Genomic DNA, 22,839 nt, shown 5'->3' with positions numbered 1-22,839 from the left:
TATTTTAGGCAGGCTCTTAAATGGAAAATTAACTTGTAGTCTTTGCAACAATAGAATTCCTCCTAACAGATAACTCCCTTTGTTTATTATTTTCTAAATGTTCCAATAACTGATTGCTAATCTCTTTTAATGTTTATTTATGAATGTGCAAACAGATTTATGCATGGTAGTCTATGAGTTCTTTTTTTTTTTTTTTTTCAGCATCTATGCTTAATTTGAATTGATTCTATTTAACCAAGAAAATATGAGAGCTATCCAGGCCCTGGCAGCAAGAATGGATGGGCTGCTCTGTCACCACTGATCCTTCTATCAATATGTTATTATAGTTCCACATTCAATTACCTCTGGGCTCCTGGTAGAGTTTCTCTAGTCCTTCCAAAGGCTGCTCTGTCAGAAATATTCGTACAGTCTCAAGAGTACTCATGATTACAGGTTCTTTAGTTTTCAATTCCCTCTTGAAGGCCTGTGAAAGGAGATGAAAAGAAGTGCTTAGTTGGCTTGTGGCATTCTTCTCAAAATTAATCCTGGGTGCTTAGAACTTGTTTATGAAACTCCCAGGTCAATTTCTATCTCTTTTATTTATACACTGATGGTTATAAGATGATTTTTTAAAAAGGCTACATGGGTCTATCTGTTAACGAGGAAAGCACTTTGTTTGTAAAGCTATTCTGGGGAGATGGGGGGGAGCATTCCCAACAGTTAATGCCCTCTCGTTGAGATAAGAGTGCTTTGTTTACCTAACCTGACAGCCATACTTGAAATCTACAGGTAAGGTTGCAAGGTATATATTGCAAAGCTCTAGCGTGGCTAATGAGGACTTAAACATACCCAAAATAATGGATATCCAGAATATAATGGGAAGCCTTAAGGGTCATTTACAGGACCTTAGGCTATATTAAAGTATACAATTAATCCAACTGATAATCACCAGTTAATTCTGTCAAAATGTCTGACAAGGTATAAAATAGGTAAGCTAAGTGAAAAGTCTCAATACTTTTGAAAAATAGCCATTACATCATCCATTGTGACCTCTTCGAGAATAGTAGAAATGTTTTGAGCTATTATGGATGTAGGAATTGCGGGCGCTAGTTTCTATAAATGAACAGACCTAGAATTAATGTTTAATCTGTAATCTTCCTTTATCCAGGGGATCAAGAGAAAAACAAAATGAATAGTTTCTGCCTTCAAAAAGTTTCTAGATCCAAAGAAGGGAGAAAATTAACAGTAGAAGCAGAGTGAAAACAGTAAGTTCATACATAATTGAGTGCTAAAAGGATCGCGAGGCATACCGTGAGCCTAGAATAACCTAACAGATACTCTGACACCATTGAAAAGAGTTATTGACCCAGGTTCTTTGATCTCAGAAGTGAGGGTATTAATAAAATTATTAAGTGCATGCTACATACATGCTAATATATCTGTTTAACAATAACAGTAATAATATTTGCCCTGATCTAGGGCTTAATTTCTGTAGCTTTTTTCAACTCTATCCTCTATCTTACTTTTAGCAATGTTGCCTGCTGAATTTAAGCCCTGTTCTTTCACTGGAGAAAAACAAATTAGCAGTATTCTTCCTCGAAATTCAGATACACCATTATGTTACAGAAGTGTTCCACAGCTGCATTGTATGACACATTTTTTAATAAAATCTTGGTGGTGTTCACCATTCAAAAGAATCCTGAGTCTGATACTTTGCAAAATGATTCATCATCCACAGTTATTTACAATTCAACAGAGAAAGGGAAGGCGTTTGAACCAAAATACTGGAGTTCTGTAAGTAGAATATTAGGATTCAGCCTATAGATAGGGAAGAAATTTCTGAATAATAGGATATTTCTGTACCGTAAAATCATGCTGGATACGTGAGTTATTTACTTTGCTTGCATATAAAGCTGATTCTCCTAATATTTCACTTGAAATGTGTGTGTGTGTGTGTACAGTTGCTGTATTCTTGTGTGTTTTTTCATACAATTAAGTTTCCCAGATTCAAGTAAATTATCATTATGCCTAGTTCTCTGTTTGGACCTGGCTAGAGGCAATTAATACTGATATTACTAATTATAAAAATAATAATGGCTCCCTCTATTGAACTATCATGTGTCAGTGGTTGTACTTGAAACTGGAAATACAAAGTTGAATGCAAAACAGCCCTTTCTATATAGGAACTTTTAACATGTAATGGAAGAGTCAAACACGTAAATAATTTCAATACAATGTAGACAGTGCTATAGACTTGCACAATATGGGGAAGAAAATCAGGAAAAGCTTCCAGGAGAAGCTAGTAATCATATAGAATTCAAAAGCATGAACATGATTTATTCAAGGAAGAGTATGCTAGAGGACATTCCAAGAAGAGGAAAACGCAAGTGCAGAGACATAGGACATAGAACAGTATGGTATATATTGATATCTCAAGCAGGCCAGTGTTTCTAGAGCATAAAGAACAAGGAGAGGGCATGTCCAAAGATGAAAAAGACACTATCATTTTCTGGAAATATATTAGATTTTTAAACCAGAATTTGAAGCTCTGCCTCTCTATGATCATATATGGTCCGCTAAGAGGCTTAGGTGTTGCCTTGAAGGTAATCAGGAACCTTTGAACGGTTTTAACCAAGGGAGTGGCACAGGAGTATGTGTGTTTCAAATAGATCTTCCTGATGTAAATACAGAGTATGTATTTGAGAAGAACAGAAATGGAATCAGAGAGATAATGAGGCGATTGTAAGAATTCAGTGCAAGATTATGAGGATCTGACTCAGGGCAATGGTATCAGGAAAAATGACAGGGATAGAATAAGGGAATGTCTAAAAATCTGAAGTGTGAAAATTTGGTGACTGAATAGATACTGGAGAGAAGAGAGAGAAAGAAACAAGAATGACTCCCAGTGTCTAGACTGAGTAGATGAGCAAATGCTGGGTGGAATTCAACTAAGTATGAGGAAATAAACTTCCCTGGATGTCTCAGTTCACCTACAGAATGCTCTAGCCTCCTGAGAAACTTCCCACACCATGGAGATTAGATCTGTAGCGATTTGTCTAGTTCATTTCTCTGATCGAAGAGGGTCAAATGGTTATAGCTCAGGGTAGGTTCCTAAGCTAAACTCTGTGTTGTCAGAAAGACTGGAGTGGGTATCTCTCTAGGTATTTACATTTCAAAAATATGAAACCCAGACCTTGGAGACATTTCTAGATTGTAAAACATGAGACACATAGGGCTAGCTGGTTTCTGGAGAAGCTGGAGTTAGAACTCAGGCGCATTATGTTTTCACAGAGAATCTTTCAGAAGGAGAGAGGGATAGCAGCCTCCTTCTCCTTTATAAGCAGAGGGAAAAGATTTTTCCTAGTCTCCCACTTATGGAGTACCCGGCCACTCAAGTAGGAAAATATTTCATCAGCGTTCATCATGTTGCCCTGGGGGTAAGTCTTTGGGCAAAGGAAGGGCGCAGCAACAATATTTACTGTAAGGTAATTAAATGAAATCTGCCTCTGATTCAGAACCCTTCAGGCTCATTCAGGATAAAATTATTGAAGAGCAATATTAAAAACAAAACTTGATGGTGTGTGTGGGCGGGGGATGTTCTGTGCATGGGGGACAGAGTAAAGGACTGTGATATGCTCAGCTTGGAAAGCTAACATTCCTTCCACAAGGAAATAATAAAATCTGAGGTTTGAGGAGAAAAAAAAAATATTTAGGAGTTATTTTCTCATTCAGCTAATACACATTGAGTGCCTACATATCAAATTTTAATGGGCAAAGAGAGGAACAGGATCTCTTGAGAGACCGAAAAGGAACAAATAGGTGGAGAGATTAGGGGAAATGAGGAGTGTAGAAATTTCAAGGAGAGAGTGAGAATTTTGAGAGGAAGAGGGTGACCAAGTGTGCCCAATGAAACATAGAAGTAAAGTAAGATCAGTATTGCAGAGTGTTCACTAGATGTGGTGAGAGCAATTTCAGTGGAGGGCAGAAGCCTCAGAAGTCGGTGTAGCTGAGGAGCGAGTGGAAGAAGGAGTAGGTATTTCAAGTGAAAATTAAATGTTCAGTTTTCTTTTTCCGACAAGGAAAAGAGGAAGACAGGACAGGAGGGCAGAGAAGATAACAAGATAAAGGGATAAGAAGTTCTTTTTAGCATAGGAATGATTTGAACCTAGAGTGAAAGATGGAAGCTAGCAGTAGGGTAACCAACCATCTTGGTTTGCCCAGCACTGAGTTTTTCAGGATGAGAGACTTTCGATGTTAAAACCAGGATAGTCTCAGGAAAATTGGACAGTCTCGGGAAAACCAGGAAAGTTGGTCACCCTAGCAGAGAAAGATATATGTTACGACCTTGACAGAAGGTGTAGATAATTGTTGGAACAAGGTCTGTAAAATAAGGAAATGGATCTTAAAGGTCTTATCAAACTTTAAAAGTCCAAGGCACTATTTGATGATATAATTCCATTGTTAAAACTGGACAGTAAATAATTCAAAGCTAAGGACCATCCATTGTGAGAGACCACTTGTTTGCCCATCGAGTTGTTGCCAAGGGCTTAGATCCACCACAGCTGCACAGTTCATTTCTTACATATGAGTCATTGAGGATTAAAATGGGGCTAAAGAAAAGACAAAGAAAGTTCTGTTATTACAAAGACATAAGCACCATTATTTTCACATTGTTGCCTGAAACTAAGAAAAGAAAGTGCATGGAAGAGAGGGTTAAGTGATTGTATCTTTAGAATTTCAAAAGATTCAGATTAAATACAAAAGGATAAAACTCCCACAAAAAGAGAGAAATAGTTGGTTCAAGGAGGTCAGAGGATAAAGAAAATGGTAATAATTCTTATTATGTGGGAAAAACTATAAATAATAATATGTAATTTTAAATATGGTTATATGTAAGATCCTCCTTAATTTAGTCACTTAACAAACTTCAAGCAACTACTATGTATCAGACACTGTTCTAGGCAATGAACATCTGTGGTCTTTGTAGCATGGAGCTGAAAACAAATGGCTTTATATAGTAAAAAAGCAATGTAGAATTTGCATTAAAATAATGGAAAATCAATTGTTCAGTATCTAGTAACTCACCATAAACTGCATGTTGTAATATAATTTATTGCATTTTAAAAGAAAGAAAAGTGAAGACTTCTTTTTTTTTTTTAAAAAAAAAAAGACAAACAAGAATATTTAATGTCAAGAGCCTTGATTTTGATAAGTGTCTTGTCTCCCCAAAAGGCCTGTTTGAATGCAGTTTGAGAAAATATATACTCATATATACTGATTTTGTCATATAAATTTTGGTTAATATCTTAAACCAGAGAAGTCAGTTCCTTTATGTGATGATGAGAAAAGGTATCAGATATAGAGATTCTCTCCCACGTACATACAGAATATGTATTTACAATATTTAGATGTTAGCATTCAAATGTTAAGATAATTACTTCCTGAATCCCTTGAACAGATAAAATTATCTTTGTTAAAACACATCCTCTTCCGCATACCTTTCTTTTCACCTTTTCAAGGCAGCCAGACCCAAGGGTCCAAAATAGTGATACGGGAGAATTAGAAGCAATACTAAAGACTTAGAGCATCTCTATGAAAATAAAATAATATTCTGTCATTCTATTTAGAAAATGATAGGAATACTACATGGATGTTTTTCCTTTAGCTTCTTAAGGTTCACAAAATAAACTTATATGAAGTATGCTACTACACTATTATAGCAATGATAAATCTCAAGGTAAATCCATTTATTATGGAGGTTGAAATATCTGGTAGATTGCACTTAAAACAACATAAGTACTGGCCAACTGGGTGACTGATTGTTGGCTCACTAGTTTGTTCATTCAAAAAATATTTATTTTGAACCTATTATGTACAAAGTAAGGGAAGATGTAGAGACTTAATCTTTGTCATTAAAGACTCAATAGTTTGGTTGAGTAGGTATATTTGTGGTGTATACTTTTATATTATGAATGTTTCATCCATGCAAATTGAGATACAGATAACTTAGGGTTTACCTAAGGCCATCAGTTAATTACACACTTTGAATCTAAATCTTGCAATTCTAAAGTGAAGCTGAAAGTGAGTGATAACAAAAACTAAAATCTCCCCAACTTACAATAATTTGGAACCCACATAAGTGGAAAAATCCTACTGGCCATGGAAGAAATCAGAAACTTAAAAAATTCCTGAAAGTAATAGAGAAGAACCAAGTTACCGATTTTTTTTTATCATTATTTTATTTTTTTTGAGACAGAGTCTCTCTCTGTCACCCAGTCTGGAGTGCAGTGGCATGATCTCGGCTCACTGCAACCTCTGCCTCCTGGGTTCAAGCCATTCTCTTGCCTCAGCCTCCTGAGTAGCTAGGACTACAGGCATGCACCACCAAGCCCCGCTAATTTTTTTGTATTTTCAGTAGAGACGGGGTTTCACTGTGTTGGGCAAGCTGGTCTCAAACTCCTGACCTCAGGTGATCCACTTGCCTCGGCCTCCCAAAGTGCTGGGATTACAAGTGTGAGCCACCACACCCAGCCATTGATTATTTTTTTCTGCCCCTCTTGCTTCCTGCTTATATTATAAAAACATCTAATAATGCCATAAATAGAAGTAGCTCAGAACCACGTGTGGAGGGGATGAAAGGTGAAATATTGATCTGCTTCATAAGGGGGACAAGATGAGAACTCTAGGCACAGGTAATGACACGACAGGGAGAAAAGCTATCTTGCTTTCTCCTAGGGACAGTGGATTTAGGATCATATTACTATGGATGTGAGTAAAAGCCCATGCTTTTCAAAACACAGATGTCTTTCAATCATGTACAGCTTGCCTGGTACTGAATTTTACCTATATTCATATTGAAATGGTAAATTTGTGTTTTTCAGAATAAAATCTGATGGAATGACTAGAAATACTACCCATATTTGTAAGCAGAACTTTCCAGAATCATCCTGGGAGGCAGGCTGAAGTGGTGAAAAGAGCACTGTTCTGAGTGGTAGGAGCCTTGGGCTTCAAGCCTGGGCTGGGCCAGAACCTGGCTGCAGTGATCCAGAAAAGGTGATAAACTCTTCCTGCTCTTACGTGTCCTCATTTGTAAAATGTGGGCATTTGCTAAAACCTTAACTAAGTTCTAACATCCAGTTCTCGTATACTATAATCAATTTGTTAAGATCATTAATTGACCACAGGCCTGTTCTATGGTGGCAGTTTGAGAGTCTCTGCTAAGCATCGCTATTATTGATGCTTAAAAACCATAGCCATAGCTTAGCATATAGTAAACGCTTCAATAAACATTGTTGACTCAAATACAGAACACCCAGTTAGAACACCAGAGTGTGTAATATGTAGGCCAAGTTGATTTAGATGCAAAACAGGCTTGCAGGTGAAAGCCTAGACTCACGAATCATAAGAGAAAAAATTAATGCTGTAAATTGGGAAAAATGGACAGATCTTATTCTAGGTCTACTCATGTTCCAGATCCAAAGCTGAGTGTCACTGCTGAGTTACTGCATGGAATTTCCTCAAGAAGTGGTCCTTAAGCATTGCCTTCTTCAACCTAGTGATTTCTTAAAGGAGATTTTCATGTCCAAACACTCAGAAGTTCCATGGTTTGAACTGCTGCTTGGGGCTTTTCCTGTAGTCTGCAGGATTAGGTAGGAGATGAGAGGACACTAGACAGACTCTGAAATGTAGGATGATCCAACAGTTCTGTTCATTCAACAAATGGATACTGAGCAGGCATAGAACAAGAGGTTACCACAGTCATATCTGTAACTTGATCTGTATTTAATAGTTTTGCCATCTTATATCATCATTCTTGTTCCTGTATTATTTCTACCTTATTTTTATGTCTCCTGTATTGTTTCTATGTCTGACAAGAAAGTTGCTGAATATATTCTGTCACCAAAAGGACCTTCTTTATTTTAAGAGCCACTATATTTATTGAGTCTCAAACACATAAAAAATATTTTACCAAATGCTCACTTCGGGACAAGCGATGCTCAATCAACTTAATAGTGAGGTCTTGGAAAAGGGCAAGGAATCCAGAAATGTACATGGCAGGGTGGCAAGAATATTGTCCCCAAGAATCTAAAGCAAATTCATAGGGGTTCATGGAAGAAAAAAATTTGAAGAAAGAGGCAATGGAGCAAACAACAGAAAGAGAGGTTTCCCTTAATATTCATTTGAGACAGCCAGTATTACAGAAGTTATGAACATGGATATCTGGGCTACAAAGAAAAGGCCATAATCATCTTTTCTTATTGAGATAAGAACACTTACTATGAACTTTACCCTGTTAACACTGTTTTTGTTTTGTTTTGTTTTGTTTTGTTTTGTTTTGAGACGGAGTCTTGCTCTGCTGCCCAGGCTGGAGTGCAGTGGCGCCATCTCGGCTCACTGCAAGCTCCACCTCCCGGGTTCACGCCATTCTCCTGCCTCAGCCTCCCGAGTAGCTGGGACTACAGGTGCCTGCCACCACGCCTGGCTAATTTTTTGTATTTTTAGTAGAGATGGGGTTTCACCGTGTTAGCCAGGATGGTCTCGATCTCCTGACCTCGGTTAACACATTCTTAAGTGCACAAATCGGTATTGTTAACTACAGGCACAGTGTCATACGGCAGCTCTCTAGAACTTTTTCATCTTGCATAACTCAAACTTTATATCCACTGAGCAACAACTCCCCCTTACAATGTCTGGCAACCATTTTTCTACTCTGTGCTTCTATGAGTTCGACTACATAATCATCTAAATAAGATGAAAAAAAGCCCTGCCTTATTTTCACTCCACTTCTGAATAAAAGTGAAGATAAGGGATTGAAGTATCAGATACATCCAGCCTTTGTTTCAGATAGTCAACAACATGAACAATATTAATTTATAAATGAGATTGAATAAATTTGATGTAAAATTGAAAAGTAAATGAACATATTTCAGGCCTGAAATTTTTTAAAAAATCTAATTATATTCAATGAAAAACCATTTTTGAGTGTTTAAGGGGAAAATGTGTTTAACAAACTCTGTGTTGAGATTTATTTTTCTGGAAGTCTTTGAAAACAAAAATTGTATTCTCTGAGATAAAGGGCATGGGCTAGAATAGTCCAGCCTACTTGCAGGTCTGTGATACTATGGAGGAATAGTTTAGTGCGCACACAGCATCTTGAACAGCTGTTTGACTCTCATTTCTAAGGCTGGGCTGCTTCCAACAATCACTGGGGAAGTTACTTCCTACTGACAATAATGTTGTTAAGTTCTGAGCTGACCTTGAAAGATCGCTGGTGAAAACTCAATCTGTTCCCATGGCCATTTAGGGAATTAGGTCTTAGGTCATTGAGCCTAAACTTTAAGATTTGGAAATTACTTCTGAAATGATAGTAAAAATGAATGGATTATTTGGAAACCCTGTGACAAATTAATTTGTATATGTTCTCAAGATACTGAGCCAAAATTTGAGGTTGTCAAGTATAAGTGGTAAATAATTTCTGAATCATACCCTTTGTGTCTGTCTATCAACATAATCCAAAAATGGAACCCTAGTTCATTCTAAGCACATACCCTCAAACATGATCATTCCCAAGTCTTTCTCAGATGACAACATCATTATTTTATTTGTTCAAGCCATTGACCTCAGAATTATCCTTGACTCTTTGCTTCCTCTCAAACTCCACGTTCTATCTATCTTAAGTTCTATCAATTATACCCTCCAAATATATCTTGGATCAAATAATTATTCACCATATCTATCATTTCCACTCTAGTCCAAGTAATCATTTCCTTCCGAGATGACTTCACCACCCTCCTTTTTCTGTGTCTTCAGTATGGCTCTTTTTATAGTCAATTCTCCATAGCAGCAAGAGTCAACTTCTAAACACATAAATCAGATCACATCATCCCTGCTGAGAGCATTCCAGTGATGTCTCCTTACACACAGAATAAAATCCACCTCCAAACTATGGCCTGCAAGACCATTCATTATCTGGCCTCTCCCTCTTTCTAGAACCTATCACTGTCTACTGATCTTATTTCCCTTGAGATACACAGCCCATCTTGCTATTTCTGCAATACTCTAAACCTGTTCTTACCATTGGGTTTTTGAATTTGGTGCTTCTTCTGCCTAGAATCCTCTTCATTCAAGGTCTCTGAATGGTTCACTCACTCACACAGGTTTTGTTTGTTTGTTTGTTTTGAGACAGGGTCTTACTCCGTCACCAAGGTGGAGCACGGTGGCACAATCTTGGTTCACTTCAACCTCCGCCTCCTGGGTTCAAGTGATTCTGGTACCTCAGCCTCCTGGGTAGCTGGGACTACAGGCACACATCACCACGCCTAGCTAATTTTTGGTAGAGACATGGTTTCACTATGTTGGCCAGGCTGGTTTCGAACTCTTGATGTCCAGGGATCTGCCCGTTTCAGCCTCCCAAAGTGCTGGGATTACAGGCATCAGCCACAGTACCCAGCCTCACACAAGTCTTTACCCCAAAATAACCTCCTCACATAGGCCAATACTCCTCAATCTTTCTCTATTCATGCTTTGCTTATTTTCTCTTCATAGCACTTACTACCCGACATACTTTCATGTATTAATTTATTGGTTTACTATGTATTTCTGTCACTAAAATCTAAACATCCATGGGGCAGAGACTCATTTTGTTCACTAACATATGCTTAACATAGAGTAGGCTCTTCACAAATAAATTTCTTGAAAGAATCAATAAATTCTAGGAATCTGAGTTATGGCATAATTTTTCCTAAAATAATTTTTTTGGGGGGCAAAAGGAAGAGCACAGAAAAAGATCAAGGGATCATTTGTAATTAAATGAATAATGTGTATGAAAGTGCTTTGTAAAGGCAAAATACTATACAAATACTATTTTAAAGAGTATTTGTCAGGACATCAAAATATTTTGACAAAGTGAGACAGAAGACTTTGGTAGAGAAGTCAGTTTGTAAATTATTCACATCTCATCTTGTTACAGTCATTAAAGAAAAGCAGCAATTCCTAGATGACTCAGTTCTTCAGTTTTGATGATAAAGCTAGTTTTCAGAAGACTTAGACTTAGTTTTCAGAAGACTCAAATGCCTGGAAATGCAGTTCTAAAAATAATTTTTAAGTCATTTCTATTCAGCATCCCTAAATATGACTGCATAGGATATCAAACTTATACAAAAATGATGAAGAATAGATCAAAAAGATGCCTATTTCCTCCAACGTGGCTAAAAAGACATCTTAGAGTAGATATAACTAACTGTCAAGTGGTTTAGAAACTGTAAGAGGCCAGGTCATTGAATGTTAGAATGAATCACTCTGGCCAGACGCAGTGGCTCACACCTGTAATCCCAGCACTTTGGGAGGTCGAGGCGGGTGGATCATGAGGTCAGGAGATCGAGACCATCCTGGCTAACATGATGAAACCCCGTCTCTACTAAAAATACAAAAAATTTAGCCGGGCGTGGTGGCAGGCACCTGTAGTCCCAGCTACTCGGGAGGCTGAGGCAGGAGAATTACTTGAATCCAGGAGGCAGAGGTTGCAGTGAGCTGAGATTGCGTCACTGCACTCCAGCCTGGGCAACAGAGCGAGACTCCATCTCAAAAAAGAAAAATAAAAAAAATAAAAAAAGAATGAATCACTCTATCCCAGCTTTTAGTTGTTTTTCAGAGGTGATAGGGAACAACGCATTTTTCCTAACACAGAGTTGACTTAAATCTTAACATTCACAAATGGCACCCTAAGATATTTTATCTTTCTGTAAAAAGAAAACTCATCACGCTAACATACATACTAAAATGTATCCCATGTAAGCAGGCCAGCACTGATAACAGAATTAGCCTAAATAAATGTATAATCTACAACATGATTTCAGGATAATTTTATTGAATCTCTAAGCCTCTTTCTCACTTTGTGGTGACTTCTGAGGAAATCGAACATGCATAATATATGACCTGACAAATGAACAAGTAAACTACTTTATTCAAGCCTTTTCATTTGTCAACAGCATCCAAGCAATAATGGCTTTCTGTCCACTCTTTTAATAATGTATGTATTGATTACTTCCATCTAAATCTTAACCAGAAAATCTCGGGAAGCTTTGAAGGTGTCCTCAATGGTCTCTAGGGAAGGGATTATAGAGATTTTTTTAATTGAAAGATGAAAACCTAGTGACAAACACTTTCATTAGTAAAAATGCAAACAAAAAATCATTACCTACCCTGTTGTTATAATCAAGGTCTAATCTCCATTTGAATTTGGGGTAGGAGGAAGGGAGTTGAATAAGCTGATGTTTTATTGCAGTTCTCCTTAGAAATTCCCCACTATGATTTGCTCCTTTAAAACTCTCTCTAGGTTAATCACAGAAGTAGACAAGTAATAAATATCACTTTAGTGACTGCTCAAGTAAAACAAAGGAAGTCAGTTTTTAAAATATGTCTGGACCAGAATAATACACACTAATTGAAAACGAGTCAGTCTAGTGAGGCAAGTAATGAGGAACTGTAAAAGCCAGGACAATGTATTCAAAAGATATAAAAGTTGGTCAGTTTATATTTGCTAAGGCACATTTGAGCTTTAATTATTTATAATACTTCACCGCATCTGGAGCATTATTTTATTAATTAGTCTCGAGAGCTATTCAGTTGCAGTTGTTACGCTGCCCAGCTGGTTTGGGGGGCACAGATCTACTCCCATGGGTGTGAAAATTGCTTTGAGGAGTGAGACTATAGTCTCCAAATATGTCTGTGGAGTATCTTGGCATTTTACTTGCAGAAGAACCATATATCTCTCCATGACAGCAATTGATATTGACTGTATATTTTCTCTACAAGAAAAAAGTGCAAGACAGGTAATATTTTGCTACAAAATATTATCACCAATCTGAAATGGTATACAAAGAAAAATACAAATTACTTGTTTTGTAAAAATCCTGATTTATGGAAAATGAAAGTGAAAATGAACAATATTTGATTCTAGTTTCAACTATTGACATTTTAGTGGGATTTGTATCCCCATAAAAAGCATCAGCAAAGGTTATTAATAATTTAGGATAGTAAGCAGACGATGTTTTAAAAAAGTGGCCCTCTAAATACCTGGGGAATAAGTTTACAATTACAGTGACCCATCTTGATACCAAGGATTCTATATAAACAACAATTAAATCAAGAAACCCATAAAGAGCAATATAATTTACAATTCTGGACACATGGCAAAGTAAAATAAAAGTCCACAAATAAAAGATCTGTCAACTATTAGATCTTGATGGAATTTTGTACTGATTATGTTTTCTTTCTCTTTTTCTATCTGAGCTCAGGAGATCTGATAGAGAGATCCAGTTTCAAGGATTTTCCATTGTTCTTTTGTCCACAGGCATCAAGAGCATCACTAACTAGATAGTCCATATATGAAAGGGCTACCACATACATGAGACAAAACTTTGAGTCAAATAGGCCACTAAATTGTTCTCTCATCAGCACTCAGGAGTGGTGATGTTGTTTGAAGAAGGAGAGTGTTTTGTGTCAATAATTTTTCTTAAAGATACCAAGAGAAGCTTGAAAAAGCATTGGGCCAAACTACAAGTAGAAACTGTGCCTTGTATGTGTACTGCAGCACTATTTACAATAGCAAAGACTTGGAACCAACCCAAATGCCCATCAATGATATATAGATAAAGAAAATGTGGCACATATACACCATGGAATACGATGAAGCCATAAAAAAGGATGAGATCATGTCCTTTGCAGGGACATGGATAAAACCGAAAGCCATCATTCTCAGCAAACTAACACAAGAACAAAAAACCAAACACCGCATGTTCTCACTCGTAAGTGGGAGATAAACAGTGGAAACCCATGGACACAGGGAGGGGAACATCACACACTGGGGCCTATCAGAGGGTAGAGGGCTAGGGGAGGGAGAGCATTAGGAGAAATACCTAATATAAATGATGGGTTGATGGGTGCAGCAAACCACCATGGCACATGTATATCTATGTAACAAACCTGCACTTTCTGCACAGGTATCCCAGAACTTAAAGCATAATAATAAAAAAAAAAACCAGAGTGCATCAAAGTAGCTCTACACACTTTACAAAAAGATGCTTAATTAGAAATAAACAGAAAAATCCTGTAAATAAGAAGGGAATACCACTCCATTCTTTCTTTCCCTGCTCTTGGTCTCAGTAGCCTTCCTTTACCTAATCAGTGTCTGCTATATACTAGGCACTTTGGAATGTGCTGGGTAGAAAAATGACAGCTTTCCCCCTCCCAAAAATCTTCTCGAAGAGCATGGTTTAGCAAGAGTGGGTGACATTTACCAAATAGTAACACATGTATGTGATGACAAAGAACGCTATGTTATAGAAAAGTCGACAATTTTAGGAGAGTGTGTAAAGGGAGATCTGGTCAAATGCAGGCAACAGGGAAAAGTTTGCACAATGTCCAAGCCAAGATGTAAAGGATTATTAGATGATAACCAGGATATTATGAGTGGGTGGGTGTAGGTAAAAGGGTTTGAGACAGAGAACCAGCATGTTTAAAGCCCCATATAAGAGGGACATGCAGAACTGGAAAAAGCAAAAAGAGGCAGTATGACTGGTGTCCAAACAGCAAGGGAAGAGCATCTAGAAAAGAGGAGGTTGAGGCCAGACAAGCCAGATAGTGCCTTATCACCCTTGTTGAGGATTTTGGTCTTTTTCAAAGAGCACTGAGAAAACTACTACAGTGTTAAGATAAGGACTGATACAATTGGATTTATGTTTTTTACACAGATTGTTCTGACTGAAATGTAGAGATTGCATTGTAGGGTGGCAAGAGTAGATTCAGAAAGGTTAGGAGAAATGGTCTCTTATAATTATGATGATGACAATAGTAGACAGTAAAAAACAATTTTGAAGGTAAATTGGCCAGGCGCGGTGGCTTATGCCTGTAATCCCAGCACTTTGGGAGGCCAAGGCAGGCAGATCACGAGGTCAAGAGATCGAGACCATCTGGCCCACATGGTGAAACCCTGTCTCTACTAAAAATACGAAAATTATCTGGGTATGGTGGTGTGTGCCTGTAGTACCAGCTACTCAGGAGGCTGAGGCAGGAGAATCGCTTGAACCCGGGAGGCAGAGGTTGCAGAGAGCCGAGATCGTGCCACTGCACTCCAGCCTGGTGACAGAGCAAGACTCCGTCCCCCCTGCACCCCCCCAAAAAAAAATTGACCCAGCAATGTCTTGGTAGTGGAAGGCTGAAGGCTGGTCATCTGGAAAAGGTACTTTATCAGTCCACTACACTGTTGTCTGGTATGAGAAAATATTTAGATATTTTTTTTAGAGTCTTGGAATATTTAGCTAGAGTTTTGGAGTTTTGTAGATTGCAGTGACAAAAAGATAAAGAAGCAAAGTGTTCTGGAGTTTTGAAAACAAGTTATTAAAATTTAGATGATTGAATCTAAGTTGTACTTGGAAGGAGGTAAATATGGAAGGTCAGAGGAACTAATGTATAAAACACAGAGTAATCAATGGGCTGGAAGTCTTGTGAAATTCAAGAAAGGTAACAGGGAGCTATCTGAGCAAGCACACTAACTAAGTGGGGATGGATTAACTTCATTCTGGTGAGTATCACTCATAACTCCAGCATCACCATCTCCTCAAGTCATGTTATTTGTCATGAGATTCCTGAGTAAGAACTGAGTAAGTACAAACATTTTACCACTCTTAACAAGTAACCAAAACTAATAACTAGGAATAGTGAAGCAGTATTTATAACAAAATACCGGCTGGAAGAAACCACAGCAATTATTTGGACCAATTTCCTCATATTACAGTTGAAGAACAAAATAGCAATCAGAATCCATCTTATGAAGAAATATGACTAGAATCTCAGTCTCCTGACTCCCAGTGCACCTGTCCAATGATTCATTTTCTTTGGTTTCTGGAACTAGCATAAAATTTATCTTTTGTAGAAATTGTCTCATTTCACCATATTGCATAAGGCATTTTTTTTTTTAAAGGCCCATCCTCCTCAGTGAGTGCTTTTCTGTATGTACACCAGAGTGTTTTGGCTGTTCATTCAAAGTCAGAACATTTAAAACACATAGCACCATTAAATTTCACCCTACCACAAAAACTAATTTAATATTCAGAAATATATGAAGGCAAATGGCTAAAGGAGAAACTGGTAGTTTCCCTGGCGTTTTTTGCAAAGATCCCTGGGTCTTCTTTCATGTTCTCTTCCATTTTTATAATTTCCTATATCATCTTCTCCAGAATAATATAAACCCTTGACCTTTCCTCAAGATGCCACCTTTGCCTTTATCTCCACAGAGATCTTTCCTTTACACGCTCAACATACAAAAGTGGCACCATTTTTTCAAGTTTTTATTATTTGGTAGTAATTTGTTTGGTTTGCTATTCATTTCTGTTCTTGTACCTTTTATTCCCATTTCCAAAACACTTATCAGTATCCATTCTACACCAGACACTTTGCTAGGCTCTAGGGTCTTGGAGGTGAACAAGACAAAATCTCTGCCTTTTTCACTCAGAGCTTAGTAGAGAAGATAGAAATGTAAGTAAAAATAAAACCAAACCAAACAAAAAGAAATTATTGGTCATCGTTGGAGGATGCTAGTGAACAACTTGTTATTATAAAAATTGGTAAAATTGAAACATGCATTTTGCTTGTTCAATATGAAAGGTATACTGAGTACCAAAATAGGAGACAAGTGCAAAACATTTTTTTTCATAGACCTACCCCAGTGAATAAATGAAGAAGGGATGGTAGAGATGGGCAATTGTCACACTGTAACCCCTAGCCACTGATCATGAACAGCTATTAAACATCACACAAAAAGAGAAAACAAGGCATTATATACCAACTCCTGATGATGGAAGAACACACGAACGCCTGTGAAGCAGTCTTGCCAAAACACAAACAAACAAAAAACAAAAAAAGAAAAACCCCAAATACGATCAAACTATAGAACTGCACTGTTTAATTGGTAGCTTCTGGCAACATCTGGCTACTGAGTACTTGGAATGTAATAAGCCTGAATTGAGACGTGCTGTAAATGTACATTTTTTATATTGATTGCATGTTGAAATGACAATAAGAATTGTACTACAGTTGCATGACATATAACGAGAAGAAACAGGGTGAAAGGCACAGGGAAACTATCCTATTTTAGAAACTTACAGTGAATCTGTAATTACTCCCAAATAAAAAGTAATAAAAAGACCAATTAACCAAAGTAAGGTGTGGGTCTGATTTCAATTTTTATTTAAATCCAAACCAGAAAAAGTTTAAAAAATTCATAATATGTATGAGAGAAATGGAAATTTGAATATGGACTGGATATTTGATATGATGAAATTATTGATATTTCAAAAGCATTATAGTAGCAAGGTGATTATCTTAAAAGAGTGAATCCTATCTTTTAACCTTTTGAAATATTAACAAATAAAATAACACATGCCTGATATTTGTTTTAAAATAATCTGGGAAGAGCTATAGAATAAATAAGATCTGACATGATTTGATAATTGTTGATGTCTTGATGGGTACATGAGTTTTATTATAGCATTCTGTCTACTTTTGCATATGTTCAATATTTTTCATAATGAAAAGTTTTTTTATATAGCCAAGAGAGATGGACGATTTCTTAAACGGTATTATTAACACAGATGTGTTTGACATTTAAAATATAATGGCTTGAATTATTTGTAATTGACCCTTGGGTGAGAAGAGTAAAAAAGATTTCTATTCAACTTAATTTCAAACAAAATTAATTTTAAATTAGTCACTGGATTACTATGTGCTTAACATGTGCAAGGCACTAGGCTTAAAAATGTCCTACCCTATGTACATCGTTCTGCTTCTGAACCGCTGGAAAGTCGCCTCCAATAGGTGCCTGCCGGCTTAATTCATCATCTTTCAGCTGTAGCCACACCAGAAGTTCCTGTAGAGAAAGGTGCAGACGCTTCCACTGGTCAGAACTGGCTTCCAAATGAGACCTGAAAAAGAACAGCAGCATACTATGTCAGAATATCTAGAAGTATAATCGATGATTCTAATAATTCCATTAAAAAAGTACAGTAAACCTATTGTGAACTACAAAGCAGTCTTGAATAAAAATCTGGCTACTTACTTTTGAGAGCCATAAAACAGGGGATAGTTTGATGGCAATTTTGGGAAAAGGCAGTGTTTAGCCATATGTTTATTTCCACATGCAGAATGCTGAGACTTTTGGCATGAAATATGCACTGGAATCGATTGCTTTTCCATACTGTTATAGTCAGTGATTCTTAATATTTCTGGTAGAAAAAACTGGATGCAGTGACTAATAAAAAACACTTCATTTTCATGTGACTCATGCTAGTACTGGAATTCTTTCTGCCTTGAGAAATGGAAAGGTCTCTCCCCACATTTTGACTTTTCCATTTCTACACCCTAGGCAGCCTTTTCCATTGAGTTCTTCCATCTGGCGTCTGTTCCTTTCTGCTCCTCTTCCCAAATGCTTCTCCTTTTCCCCTACCCTTCTTTATTTGTGTGCACCTGGGATTTGTCTTCACCAAGTTTCAACATTTTCTGCTTTGTTTCCTTTGTGTAAAAAGTACTAAGACAACAACTCACATGGAAGAGTAAAATCAGACATTTATCTGAAAGCTTCCCCCGAACATGAATAATTTAGGCAGGAGACTGAGTGCTTTACCGTCAACTGTATTTAGAACATGTTAATCCTTTGAAGCCATTTAAGAATACACAAATGAATGATCTATGCTATAAAATGCACATTTTACTTGAAGATGAGAAGCTAAATTAATAAAATAAATCATCATCCAGAAAACAAAGAGGAAACACAGCATCTTAGCAAAGCTTTATCTTCAGGTAAATTAGAAATTATGCTGAATCACTCAGCTGTTATCAGCAATTACTAATTAATTCATAATAATGCTACCTATAACATAAATATAATAAAGTCTTTAATGCTGCAAAGATTGAAATATAAAGCAAAGCAACCAGGTAGAGCAACATTTCCCTTAGCCATTTGGTAACTTAGCTTGACATTTCAAATACAATTCTCCTTTTGGCCTTAGTCAAACAGAATCACCAAAGAATACTTATCTACTGAAATTAAATTGTTCCAAACTTTCTGAAGGATAATTTGACAATACATAAAAGTCTTTAAAATGTGCAAATACAATGACCCACAGGCTTAAATTCAAGGAATTTATACTAACAAAGAAATTGGAAGAAGATACCAAGATATAGGTGGAAAAATGTTATATATAGCATCATTTAAGATTGATAAAACAGAAACAACTTAAATATTCAATATGAGGGAATTGCTTGAGAAATGCAAAACCCCTACCTACTGATTGTTTTCAAATGCAGTGAAACTTGTATATGCTTTAAATTTAGAAATTAATGAAATTTATATATGAATTTAATTAAGTAGCTCTTAATGTAAAAGGGAATTATTATATATATAATGGTGCATTCATACAGTAAAATCCTATGCAAGGTTCAATATGATGACATAGTCAAATATTTATGGATATGGAAAAGTCATCATGTCAGTTACTAAGTGAGAAAACAGGTTACAAAACAAATACATTTTTTGAATTTTTCTAAAATATTTGTGTACGTGTATGTATTTGTATGTATATGCTTGTCAATGAAAAAATTTTGTAATGACAACCAGGTTATCCCTCAGAGGTAGATTTACAGGTGATTTATTTCTTAATCTTTATACTTCTCCAAATTGTCAAGATTTTCCTTCTATAATTGCAATATAAACAATATGTTCAGAAAAAATGAAGGCATTTTCATCAAATAAGATAAATTGTTCAAGACTCTAAGGTATTATTTCCTAAGAAGTGAATCGTGAAATACCATAAATGGCATGAATGGAATATAATAGTGCATGCAGATTGCATGCAATTAGAGGCCAGTTCTTTTATGTTTCTGTACCATCCTTTCAGTTATCACTTTTCCATGATAAGCCTAAGCGACAATTCCCTATGCAAGATTTTAGCTGTTTAAATGTATAATGGTTAAATGAATTCCTTGGGGTGTCTGGAATTCAGTGTGGTCCCTTTGAGAGTGAAAGAGGCTGTCAAGCAGGACATTTTGAAAGGTAGGTGGAGAGAGGTAGGGCTCAGAGATGGAAAAGCAGCAAATGGTAGAAAAGGCACTGATTAAACAAATATTTATTGACTGCCTCTAAGTCTCTAGGATGCATTGGGGAGGAGGGAGAGAGGAAGGGAAGAGAGAATATAACGATGCTTAATGTTTGGTCTCTGTATGCCTGATAGAGGAAACAAAATATCGTTGTGGCAAAGAGGTCTAGAGGAGGATATAGTGAAGGGCAGGTTGCCTATGTTGAGACTTCAAGCTGCGGCTTTGTTTATGTAAGGAAGTGCTAAAATTCCAGTTCTAGGTTAAATGGTGCTGACTAATTATTAGTGGGTCAATGAACCCCTTTGTGTCCCCTAAGCGAGAGCAAAATAACTGAGACCTAAGGAATTCAGTTCTCTCTCTCTTTTTTTTCTTTTCTTTGAGACAGTCTTGATTTGTCACCCAGGCTGGAGTGCAATGGCACGATCTTGGTTCACTGCAATTGATCCCCGGTTCAAGCAATTCTCTCCTGCATCTGCCTCCCAAGTGGCTGGGATTACAGGCGCCCATCACCACACCCAACTATTTTTTGGTATTTTTAGTAGAGATGGGTTTCGCCATGTTGGCCAGGCTGGTCTCGAACTCTTGACCTCAGGTGATCCACCTGCCTCAACCTCCCAAAATGTTGGGATTAGAGGTGTAAGCCACCGCACCCAGCCAGGAATTCAGTTCTAAAGGATCTAAGAGAAAACTTAATAGCATGAAATAGGGGTGGTTAGAAGCCAGGGACAGAGGACAGTCAAGAGAGCTAATACAGCAGCAGAAGACGGACCTGGAACCTTAAAAGGTGAAAAGCTCTCACATATCTGGGTAAGGGGCCATTCTTTAATTTTTTTTTTTAAGGTGTGGAGTTAGATAAAATTTCAGAATGTTTGATCATCTTAACTACATATCAGATTGCTTCATTTTTTCCCTCTCCTAAAGCTCAAGAGTGAAAGGAAAAATGTGCTGGGAGGACAAAAACTGAAGCAACAAACTTATAAAGCACAGAGAACACTGAGTAAGCACGGAAGAGGTGAAAGGCAGCCAGAGAATGAATTAAAACAGCATATACAAACGTGTTCAATCTAAAGCTCTGGGTCTCAATCTCTAGCGTGCATAGGAAACATTTGAGTAGCTTGTTTAAAATCGAGATTGCTGGGTGCCACCTCCAGACTTTCTATAATTCTATCAAGAATCTCTGCTTTTAACAAGAACCTTCACAATTCCACAGGTAAGCTCCAGAACCATTCTTTGATAAAGAATTTATTAAAGCATTTCTGATATGCCTCAAACGTTACTTCTTGGTCTCCACAGGGCAAAGGTGGCATCTGTCAGTGACTTGATTTTGAAGATCTAAACGTAAGGAACATTATGAGCTCAAAACATTTTCTTTGACCATGTTAAGCCCGTGAAATGTTATCAAGTCACATTTCCCAATAGATTTATTAAAACAAATGCCTCATGCCCTGTTTTTATTTTCATGAGTGTATATACCAGATATTTCGAAATGATTAACCTATGTTTGCATGTGGAATATCTCCTCCTGAAAATGTTTCTTTGTATTTGTAATGACCTTTTTTTCTGGTTATATCATACATAGGCTGTTGGGGCTGGAAGGAACCTGAGAGATTATAGTTCAACCTTCTTGTTTTGCATATGTAGAAATCAAGATTGCAAAGGTATAAAACAGCTGCTGAAAAACATAACTTGAGCTGTCCTATTTAGATATGGGAAATGGAAATTACAAACCTTTGTGAGATGAGAAAATCCTTAAACCTTAGTGGTTTTAACCAAATGTTTCAGATCTCTGAGCAAAAAGGCTTGTTGCTGTTAAATTAAATTAAATCGGGCCTAAAGCTGCCTCTGTACATAGCAAACTGCAACCCAGCTTGGTATGTAAGCAATACGCAACTTAAGAGTACATTCTTGTAACAAATAGCTGAGTCTCAGCCAATCCCAGCAGTCAAGATTCAGCTAATCACAGGCTGTAAACTGATCAGCTCATATCCATATAAGGCAAATGCCTATTTACACTATTCCCAAGTAAGGCAAATTCTAAGCTGTAACCAGTCAAGCTGTTTCTGTATGTCACTTCCTTTTTCTGTCTATAAATACTGCCTGCCCACCTTGCTGGGTGGAGCTTTCTGAACTTCTAATTCTGAGTACTGTCTGATTCATGAATTGTTTTTTGCTCAAATAAACTCTGCAAAACTGAATTTGTCTAAAGTTTGTCTTTTAACATTGCTAATTGTCAAATATATTCTGTTTATTCCTACCCACTCAACAGAAAATAAAAGAGGTGGTTCAAAGGGGCATACTTAGCTTGTATCTATTTCTATTAATCTTTATTAGTGAAGACAAGAGCTTAGGGGTTACTACCATTTAACAAGGCAAGTGCTAATCTCCAAAAAGCTGATAGTTTCCACAATTTGTAAGGTTTAGGTAAAACACAGAGCCTTTAGATGTGTTGGAGTATATTGCTTGGTCTTTAAGGAACTCCTCAGTGTCAGGACGCTAAGAATTATAGGGGCTGATAAAGTGATTGTTATTTCTCTAGACACAGATATTTCAACTGTGATTTGGTCAATGCCTAGTTTGAAATCCTTAATAAAACTTTACTCTGAAAGGCATGCATTCTTAAAGTGAAATGTGTTATATTGAATTCATTTTTCACTTTGACTTCCTTTATAAAACGAATGATATATCCCTATAAATCTTTAGTACCCTCATGTA

General features: G+C 36.9%; 1 protein-coding gene across 1 annotated transcript in view; it reads right to left on the bottom strand.

Moving 5' to 3' along the window:
- Positions 1-22,839, bottom strand: part of DMD (dystrophin) — a 2,170,472-nt gene that overhangs the window by 357,698 nt on the left and 1,789,935 nt on the right. The window contains exons 57-58 of the mRNA XM_011957103.1: positions 17,801-17,957; positions 343-463 (exon numbers count right to left, since the gene is read on the bottom strand). Coding sequence (XP_011812493.1) covers positions 343-463; positions 17,801-17,957 — 278 coding nt within the window. The remainder of the gene's footprint in view (positions 1-342; positions 464-17,800; positions 17,958-22,839) is intronic.

The sequence above is a fragment of the Colobus angolensis genome, unplaced genomic scaffold (assembly GCF_000951035.1).
Source record: "Colobus angolensis palliatus isolate OR3802 unplaced genomic scaffold, Cang.pa_1.0 Scaffold434, whole genome shotgun sequence".
Classification (NCBI taxonomy): Eukaryota; Metazoa; Chordata; class Mammalia; order Primates; family Cercopithecidae; genus Colobus; species Colobus angolensis.
Note: the sequence above shows the minus strand (reverse complement) of the source record. Positions and strands in the feature narration are given on the sequence as shown.